The sequence below is a fragment of the Cariama cristata genome, unplaced genomic scaffold (assembly GCF_000690535.1).
Source record: "Cariama cristata isolate BGI_N322 unplaced genomic scaffold, ASM69053v1 scaffold10424, whole genome shotgun sequence".
Lineage (NCBI taxonomy): Eukaryota > Metazoa > Chordata > Aves > Cariamiformes > Cariamidae > Cariama > Cariama cristata.
Window position 1 is genome coordinate 102,842 of NW_009612365.1, and position 10,647 is coordinate 113,488.

The 10,647-nt window shown below is 39.6% G+C and overlaps 1 protein-coding gene across 1 annotated transcript in view; it reads right to left on the reverse strand.

The window, feature by feature from the left end:
- The window catches only part of LOC104160470 (collagen alpha-1(XXIV) chain-like), a gene marked incomplete at its 3' end in the record, with an annotated part of 111,233 nt that extends 102,095 nt beyond the window's left edge, over positions 1–9,138 (reverse strand). Inside the window, exons 1-2 of the mRNA XM_009698598.1 lie at positions 9,105–9,138; positions 5,908–7,211 (exon numbers count right to left, since the gene is read on the reverse strand). Of these exons, the coding sequence (XP_009696900.1) occupies positions 5,908–7,211; positions 9,105–9,138 (1,338 nt within the window). The remainder of the gene's footprint in view (positions 1–5,907; positions 7,212–9,104) is intronic.
- Between the last annotated feature and the right edge of the window lie 1,509 nt (positions 9,139–10,647).

Genomic DNA, 10,647 nt, shown 5'->3' on the forward strand with positions numbered 1-10,647 from the left:
CTATGCGAGTTTTTTAAAATTTTTTTAAACAGTACCTGTTTCCTTTGAAAAAAAAAAAAGGCAAAGAACCCCCCCCAAAATCACAACCCCTCTCACTTTGATTACACTAATTCATAAGTTATTACCTCTCCATCTAAAAAACACAAAAAGAACAAAATCTAATCCCAACCAAGCCCTCAGCAACCCCTAAAACAAGCAGTATAATATATTTTGAACTACGCAGCCATAAATGAACAATGCTTTCTCAAGGCTAAAACAGAGTCAACCATTGTAGATGAAGTCTCTGGTTAATAACAATAAGCAATTAGCACCCACAATCCAGGTGTTTGATTAAAAGTATTAACCAGGACTCTCCTTAACCAGAGTACGTTACTCCTTGACCTCCAGCTCAGACTCCTCCCTGCAACTCAACCAACATCTCTGCTGACAGCAGACTTACAGCACACGTAAGTCTTCCTGGATATGCTTTTCCAATTAGTTGTAAGAAGTTATTCCACGACATGTACTTCAGCCTGTGAAAGCAACTACCAACTTCAAACCAACATGACTGTTTTCCTACTAGGCATCCATGTAAGCCACAGAAGTTAACATCTAAGAGTGGGCCAGTCTCTCTTAAATGAAGGAATTAGTCATTTGTTTGAATAGCTTTTCCTCCAACTACTGGAAACAGTAATTAAACAAAGCCAAAGCAATTAAAAACGTTAATGTGTTTTTTAGCATTTGACATTTTAACCACCAACAAAAAACCAGTGACTTTGTGTAAACATTACTGATACAAATTTAAAATTCATTTATTTAACAAGATCAGTTTGCTCAAAATAGATCATATGTACCTTAAGCAAGGTACTGCAACTTACTGTCCTTCGGAATTGTAAAAATTTCATTTAGCAATTGAGAGTAGAAGTTCAAGTTCCAAATAATCATGGCTTAATCCTGAAATAATAAAAGTAGATGCTATTCTTCCAGAAATTTTCACTTATCAAATGGTCATTGGGATGAACGTAATGGTGAACTTTCACAGACATTTTCTAGGATGCTGAAGCCCTATGGATGCATCTATGGATGCATGTGTTTTAAACTTGCCCTACACCAGAGGTAATAGGAAGTATTTCATTTACATATAACAAGCCCCTAAGATTTCAGACTCACAGCAGTAAATTCTGCATGAAGTAGTTAGAACTTCTGCACAGGCATATGCTAATCCTGTTGCCATTCAATACCTAAATCATATTCACTGCTTCTCTTTAAAAGGCATTTGACTATACCCCAACCACTCAACCTCAGCTCACTTGAAATACTTTTTTAAAAAGACTAAATTAGAGAAAGACACAAGTTTAATGCTTGATCCATCAAATACCCAAGACAGGCAGTCCTTCAGCAAAACAAACCAAACCATGAATCTTTCTGCACATCATCAGCAAAATACCTGAAATACAGCAGGGAAGTAAGCAGAAACATCAGGCTCCAAACCTCTTCTATAAAAAACTCTCCATGAAAGGAAATTCCATTTCTAACACTGTTAATATCACTTGTTCTATTGTGCAGGTATCACTCTAGCTATGTTTTCCTTACGTCCCACCTAAAACTTCCTACTCTGTCTTGCCATACTTTCTGTGAACAGGCAAAAAAGTATCTTTATCAACAGAACCTCTGCAGAACTGTAACATTTGTCCCTTACTTTCATTGCTAAACACACTTCTGTTTTAACCTTTGCTCAGAATTGTATTTTCTATAACCATTGCACCGTTACTGCAACCTTCTGCAATCCTTCCAGTCCATCTACATCATTTTTAAAGTTCATCATGCAAAACTGAGGACGCTTCTCCAAACAGCAGCCTCAGCATACCCAAACCAGTAGAAAAACAGCCTGTCTCTGATACTCACCACTCCTGGTAACATATCAAGGATCACAGTGGTAAGATGCGTTTATTCTATCATCATTTATGCATCACTCTATCACCCTCATCTGACTATCTAACACAATCACTCCCCCATCCTCTATTTGTACTTTTAATTTCTGTGCTATCACACTAAGTTTCATCCCATCAGTTTTAGACCATCTGGAATTCCAATTCTGTCACTCAGTATTCTTCTACCTAGTCTAGCATGCTTTGTCTACCTTTTTAAAGCCTATTACTTCATACAGATATTAATTATTGAGCAACAAGTACTCTACCAAACATGAATGTCCACCTATTTTTTTCTTCTTGTTTCATTTGCATTTCACTGGAAATTATAAAAACACCACACCCTTCTCTTTCCAAATGCCCTAGAGTAGGCAGCCACTTGTGTGTGATTAACCTCCTTTTCTTTAGAGCTGTGGAAGTCTTTCCCTTTCTCTGTCAAGAATTCCTACAACAGCCAAAGCAACATCAACAACATCACAGGAATATATATCTATATGTGGCTTTGCGTCATGGATTAAAGCTTTTCAATATTGTTGTGCAGAAGACAGGGAACCTGCATCAGTTTCGGGTGAATTAAATGAAATGTTTAAATATTTAAGACTAACATTATCTTTTTGCTACTAAAAATAAAACAGCAAGAATCTTAGGTTTTTATCTGAATCAGCAGATACTGAGATAGATTTCTCAGCCTAGGCAGCAAAATATGAGGATTACCTGCAGAGCTAAAACGTATGAATGTGATTAGCTACCCAATATATCCCCTGTGGCCAGGGAGAGTCTCAGCAAGCAATTTTGTTCAACTGAGAAATAAACTGAGTGAAATAAGCTAAAGTGTGAAAGGGTAGCTAAGAGTAAAGTGAAATAAGCTAAGAGTGGAAGGGTAGCTGACACTACCCTTACTGCTGTTTATTCAGCACCACATTCAGGATCTCCAAACTGCTCTCTCACTCAGGGTTCCCACTCTCACACCTCTTGGCTGGAATAAGAGCATCTCATCCAGGACTCAATTCTGCCTAATGCAGGGCTTGCATTTCTAATTCCTCCTGGCAGTTATCTCCAGACTGCTTCTCCTTACCAACTAGGTAGACTAAGGAGTACCACCTTTTGGTCTTCTACTATTTCTCCTGGCTGACTGTCTTCATAATCCAGAAAGCTTTTCCAAGAGAGGAAACCAATTCCTAGCTCATTTCTCAGGAGAAGCCAAATCCCATAGAGATAGGCCTGCAGATGCAATTACTTAGTAGCAAGTAACCTAAATGAGCTCTTCAGCTCACATCAACCCCTCCTTCTACCAATGTGGGACTATGTTTCATGTTACTGCAAACTGCTTTAGGACTGTGCAATGAAGAATATCAGTCTGAAAGTTAAACAGTTAAAAATACACACCAGGTCAGGTTTGGTTTTTTATTAAATCTTTATACAGTGCCAACACCCTCTGCAACACACAAAAAAAAAGAGTGGGTTCATCAGATGAATGGAGCAGCTTTCCCTCTAAACTAGTGGCTCAGGAGACCACGCTGTTCCATTTTAAACTCACTTTATATTTTTGTAGGGGATTTTGGTCATTGCAACTGCTAGAATTTTAATCAGGGTCTTAATAGTTTTGAAGAAATAGGTACCCTTTTCCATATGCTATCCATAAATGTAAGCCTGAATTCTGGAGCCCTGCTTTGCAGCAGTGGGTGAATTCCACAGCTGTGGGATCATGGAATACAAGGGGCCTAATTATACAAGGCAAGAATCAGTTCTGGTAGATGATTAAAAGCTAAAACAAAGCTGAGGAGTTTAAGAACCACAAAAGCTAGTTCTTGCCTGTCAACTCCAATAGAACAAACGTTATTTCTGTGTTGAAATCTTGAAAGAAAATTCAAACCAACCACAACATAATGAAAGATAGGAAAAAAAAAAGGGGGGGGAGTTTCATGCCTCATCAGAATTTTTTGCTGCAAGGGAAGTTTGCAAGTTCCTCAGTGTTGCTTTTTAGGCTCCCCATTTATAAGACTCTCTGGGTACTTATGTCTCAAAGTGTTAAAGCCACACATATAAAAGCTGATTATCTATAGTCTTCTCTATGTGGGTGTACTAGACTAAGAAACCAAACCAAGATCACCTCTTCCAAGTCTGAGGCCAACAACAGTGGCAGGCACTGTGCCACACAACCTCCACAGAGCACAATTCTTTACAAAAGCTTGTGTGGACAAGGCCTTGCAGAGGCCTCTTCTCCCTTTGGCATCAACCTCTTGGGCAGCACAGTGCTTTAGCTTTGCCTCTGTTCCAGCAGGTGCTGCTGGACCCTTCAGCCAAACTAGCACCCACAAAGGTCTAGAACAACTTCCCAGCTCTGCCACAGATGTCTAAGACCTTGGGCATGTTATTTAAATCCTGACCCAACAAAATACTTCAGCACCAATGCACCATACTCATTGCTACAGACTCTGCCACACACAAGATCTGCTCTAACTGCCTTCCCAGATGAAACAACTTCTGTGTCCTCAGTCTGTAAGACAGACACAGAAAATGGTAACATAGACATCTTTGAACTTTCCAAATCAGCTGTCATCTTTGACACTGTATGTATAGTGTCCGTGTCCAGAAAAAAAACAGAGCATTTGCTTGCAGTTTCTTAGTAACGCAACCAACCAACAGTATTATCAGCAGCCATTTCTATGCCATGTAAAAAAGAATGGATTTAACTTTCTTGGCTGTAACTCACTGAAATCACAATATACAAGCTATGTGCTAAAATTAAAAGCTTTCATTAGCAGTTACTAAACGTCCTAAACTCCAAAAATGCAAATTAACCTCATGTTGATGACAGCTACATACTTAGTGATATGTCCCCATAAATACTACTGTAAGGGATAAAAAGAGAAAAAGAGTGACTTCACATTCAAAAAAGATTAAGCAAGAGCACCCTTATACTAAGGTGAATTATTTCTTAACACATTTTTCAATTGTGTAACAATCCCTGTGCATGTGGATCCTGTTTAGAGTAAAAATTGAACTTTTAAATAGGTTTTCAGTTTCTGGCTCCCTTAAGAAAAAAATATAATTCACTGCTGAAAGAATACAAGCAATACATTTATGGGCACATTCAAATATATATTAGGAGGTGGTTAACATGTATCAAATTGCTTTCCAGTAATAACCACACACACAAAAAAAAAGGAGAACAAGTGGAATTATCTACTCCATGCTATGGTTTAAAAATTTTAACCAAAAACTCAAACAAGCACTAACATCATATTTCCCAGGCTAAGCAGGAACTGCTGTTCTTTCTTGTCTGTAGCTTCATATATATGTTGCTCCCATTTTTATGTATTAAAAAGTTCATGAGCCTTGTGCACACAGTAAGTAAAGACAAACAGGTATCTATTAAAAGAACTATTGTGCATTTGAAATTGTTTTGGGGATCATTTACCCTACAAAGTGAAAAAATGCCACAAAATCTTGTAAGACCGTTCTAAAAATCATTTTACATGCAGGTTTGCATGACCCCATAACCTTGGGTTACAAATGGTCTTATCAGTCTAGGTTCTGCAACTAGTCTCCTTCTACAACTATGAATTTTGATAGCATTGCTCAACTGAGAAAACTATGTTAAGTCTTCCAAACACCCTGGTTGTTCTTTCCAGGATCAGTGCCTACATTTGAGTACTGTATGAATTTATCCTGTAATTTTATTAAGTGAGCAGTCTCCATAATTAGCAGTTACAAACACCTGGTTGCATTTCAAATTTTAAAGAAGTCTGGGTTACCTACCACTTCACCAGAATGTGTCTTGAATGTCTTTGTATTCTTCCAGTAAATAAAAATGCACAACATTTACACCAAAATTACATGCGGGAAAGAGACATACTTAAGGCAGACAAACATTTGTACAGTATAGCTGGGAGAAGTTGCAGTCACAGCTTTGGCATGCTTTGCAAGGTTTCTTTCAAAGCCTCTGTTAAACGTATGTTGCTGCATTATAGTAAAAAGAGTAGTAAAGATAACTTACAGGAGGTCCAGTTTCCCCCTTTGGACCTCTGACACTTCCCATTTCAAACATTTTGTCAAGATCTTCATAGTCATAAGCATAATTATAAATACTAATTTCATAACTGTTTTCTGTATGGTAAGTCTTATCAGCATCAAATGCACCTTCCTGCCCTGTACTGAGTTGATTATCCAGAGAGAGGTCAGCAGGCAAACTGTACATGGTTGTGTTGAAGATTTGCTGCTTTCTGCTTTGTTCATCTAAATGCTGTTTTGCTTCGTCCATTCCGTTGCTTTTAGTTTTACTCTGTTTTACAGGGGATATCAGAGAAGGCTCACTTTGTCCACCTGCCTCTTCTGTGATATTGTCTAAATAATTTGGATATGATCCTGTGGGGGTTTTACTGATATTTCCTTTTTTGCTTGTCTCCTGCTGATGAGGAGGCAGACTGATGTTCTTCTGGAGTTCCATTTCAGGCCAAGCTTCCAGCAACAGAGATCTGGCCTCTGCAAACTCTGATGCAGAGACATTTCTTGACTCAAAGTGTTCTGGTAGAAAGTGAATCTGAGCAACATTGGTAAAAGGAATGGTTGATGCTTCTTTCCTTCTATAAGCTGATATACCTTCTGACTGGCTTTTCTCATCAATCATCATCTTTGAAAATATATCCAGCCCATCTGACACATGTGGAACTCCTAGTAGAGATCGATATGTTTCAGCCTGGCGACACTGCTGTTTCACATATTTACAATAGTTTGCAGAGGCTTCTGCAGAGGGAATAATATCTAGCTGACATATAACTCCTTCAAAGCTGACAGAGTGAGAGTTCATCCTTCCCAGGGTAAACAAACCATCCAAATCAAATGTCTCCACTTCAGAATGTACTTCCCTGCTATAGTACTTCTTTCCACACTCAGCAAATATTGAGACAGTCTTATCTCTAACGTCAATGGCAAATGAATGCCATTGTTCATTGTGAACACTATAATCAAAGTATACAGAGTGCTTCCCTCCAGTGTACACCACTACTTTTCTCGGTAGCAGCTGGACACCAAACTGCAGTCTACTTTTGTTCCTAATACTGAAAAGGAAAGCATTATTGACTCTGTAAGAATACAACCCAACCAATATGGTGAACTGATGCCCTAGATTTGATGGTATGACTTGAATGATGGGGGACTCAATATGTGCATCACTAGTTAGTACAACTCCTGATACCGTTAGACGAACACCGTGAGGTAACAGAGATGATGTTGAGGGCACTGCCGTCTCCGAGGGCTGTTGAACATCTTTCACAAGGCCTAGTTGATGAAGAACATCTATTGCTGTAAAAAGAATTAAAGGCATACTGTTGATTTCATTTACAAGCTAATCAATTCAGATTCATATAGACAAATGTATGCACAGCATCTAACAAATCTGTACTTCCCAGAGCATACATACCGCACACACCAAGGCCACAAAACCCCTAGTGTAAGGCACACCAATCTTTCACATAAATCTAGAACAAAATTTCCATCTTAAAAAAAAAAAGAAAAACACACAGAAAGGCCCACATAATGGCAATTGAAGGTTAATTCATTTATGAAACCGAAAAATCCCCATTTGCTGTCTTCAACCTTTTCACAGCAGTCAATGAACACACTTTGCTAGCTCCTTATTTATCTGGCTAAGCCTGCCTACTATTTGAAGAAATATTTTTTTTAAACTTTAATTTTTTCTTCTGCAAAACCCTTCTGCAATAAAACCATGTTTTTTCTCTTTATCTGAAAAGTTTAAATGAAAGCATTTGAGGGGAGGGGTGCTTTATTTTTAAGAAGGGACAAGCTATTTATAACACAGTAACACCTCAGTAGAGCACCAAAAGATAGTCACTGGCTCAAAGCAAAATACAAATGTAAGCCTTGCCGATGAGCTACTTACTATGTGCTGCATAGGTAATTCAACTGGTACCTGGGAAGAATTGCTGTGCTTCCACCAGGGAGCTCTCTTCCTGCCAAGCAAGGCCCTATGCCATTACAGAGCTGGCTTCAAAGGGAATTGTTTTCCCAGTTGGATCACCCTTGATTGTATGTAAGTGTGCCAAAGTTAGTCAGACTAAAGGAAAACAAAGATCTTTCCAAGGGGAGATGCAACAGAGCACACCGCTGCTGCCACCTCCTTTTCCTCCACACAGCCATGGATGAGGGGAACTCTGCAGAAGCAGTGAGGAGCAAGGAATGAGAAATGTCAGGACCCAAGGGGCAGTGCTCCCATCTTCTGGCTCACCTGCCCTCCCAGAGAATGCAAACAAGGCTGCAGCTACCCAGACAAGGTACTGAATTAAGAGCGCACTCCATAGCAGAAGACAGCAGTGGACATTAAGTAGACAGAGAAACCAGCTGTCCTGCTGATTTATGTCCTATAGATTTGGCTTTGGCATATAGAAGTCTGGATAGGGAATTTTTCTACAGTGTGGAATGGGCAGTGGTGTTTTCACTGTTGGGTTCTCTAGTCTCTTATACACTGTGAGCTTTGTGCTTTAGCCCTTTCCTTAGCCTAGACCTTACAGTATCTCCGTCTTTTACCTGGCTAAATATCTTCACCTAATGGCTAGACACACAATTATCTAGCCTCCTGATAAACTGAAATCATATCTGACCTGGAATAAGAAATCAAAGCCACTTTCCTCCTAAAGTGTAAATCAATAGTCAAAGATGACGGAATTCATTTGGTATTGCCTAAATCAAATTTAGGCATGTCCGAGTTGGTGGACATAAACACCTTCTTCCTTCAGGATGAATATAAAGACACTGTTAGATCTGTTATGATGCAGCTGAATGAGAAATACTACAAAGGCTTGAATGGGAGCTAAACCGCATGTGCCCAGCAGTCTTCCTGCAGGGTCGCAAAGTAAGACAGCATTTAAGGCACCAATTGGTAAAACTGCTTGCCTGGGTGTTTGTGGAAGGTGCTACAGAAATACTGCAGAGACTGAGACAGAACGCAGTCATGGAAATAAGAGACACGAAGTTTGGGGGTTAAAACATATGACATGAGAAAAGGTTGAAGGAGCTACATTTACTCAGTCTGGAAATGGGAAGGTTTGGGAGAATCTAATTACAATTATCCATTCTCTGAACTGGGGTTATAGGGAAAACAGAGAGAAGCTGAGGAGTAACTGGCACAAGCTGCAACACAAGAAATTCCAGCTCCATACAAAGAAAAAGCATTCTCACCGCAAAAGTGGTTAAGTGCTTGACCGGGGGCCATCGACACTATGCAATCTCCATTTTTGGAGAATTTCAAAGCCCAATTGGACAGGACCCAACAACCTGAACTAACTTCAACGTTGACCCTGATCTCAGCAGGAGGTAGGACCAGATGTGTTCAAGGTCCCTCTAACCTAAATTTGCCCATTTTCTGCACAAGGGGAAACTGAACATCGTAGTTTTCAAACAGCATTGCACAGAAGCATACAATATCATCTTTTTCCCCTAACTGGAACAACTAACTGGACCTAAGCTTCAGTGAACTGCCTCATTTAAAAATTACTAGTAGCATCTAACAGTTGCACTGATCTAATGAGCCTGACTGGGAAGAGACTGGCACTTTCCATAGCATTTAGCTAAGGGTACTTTTACTATGTGTGTTGTGCTGCTATTAAGTAAATAAAGCTATTAAATGGCATAACAAAAATTTGGAGTAACCAAGAAAAGTTAAGGGTTCTCTGCTATATCAATAGAAAAAAAACCAAAAAATCAAGTGAAACAAATGGATGTTCACTCTATTAGTGGAAAAAAGCCTCCTTTCCCAGACTTCCCTTTCTCTGTTTACTGAATGTATTCATAGCAAACTTTAAGAACAGACAGATGTTGGCTTAGTTTCAGTGGTAAATTATGAAAACAGCCTGAGATTTCCTTGAGAGTGGTTTATAAACTGGAACCAAAAGCATCAACCTGAATGCACTGTACATCTTGAAAATTAATTACACACCTTATAGTGCTTCTAGTGTTTGAGATTTACGGACATGCCAAGATTACCCTGGCAGGTAGCCAGCACAGGCAGAGGTATGGAGAAAGCACACCTTTGCAGAAAGTCATGTGTATGCCAGTTTCCCAAGATGTTTCGCCTCAGAGCAATTAATTTATTATGGCTGTATTTTTATCTGTCAAACTGGTAACAGAGGTCAGGTTATAGTAGAGCTTCAAAGCACAATGCATCTGCTAATGAACCACCACACTTTCCCAGGACCCTGGTCCTGCATGGTCTGCATGTAGTTATGGAGGAGAAAGCTGTACTGGTATTGCCCTTTGAAAGTTAAGAAGAAACACAGGTCCTGAGCTCTGGGCAATTCAGAGGTCTTACACATGCAAATAATACCCCAAGGCTGGAGACACCACTCCAGCACTTCTGTGCACTGGCTGGGCCAGCTGACTTCACCGAGGCGAATAGCCAATAATCTAACCTAAGGTTGTGCCAAAATATCATAGAATCACAGAATTGTTAAGGTTGGAAGAGACCTCAAAGATCATCAAGTACAACTATCTACCCAACGCCACCATGCCCATTAAACTATGTCTTGAAGCACCACATCTAAATATATTTTGAGCACCTCCAGGGATGGCAAGTCCACCACCTCCCTGAGGAGCCTGTTCCAATGCTTAATGACTCTTACAGTGAAGAAATTCTTCCTAATATCCAACTGGAACCTCCCCTGGCGCAACTCGAGCCGTTTCCTCTTATCCTATCCTTAGTTACCAGGGAGAAGAGACCAACCCC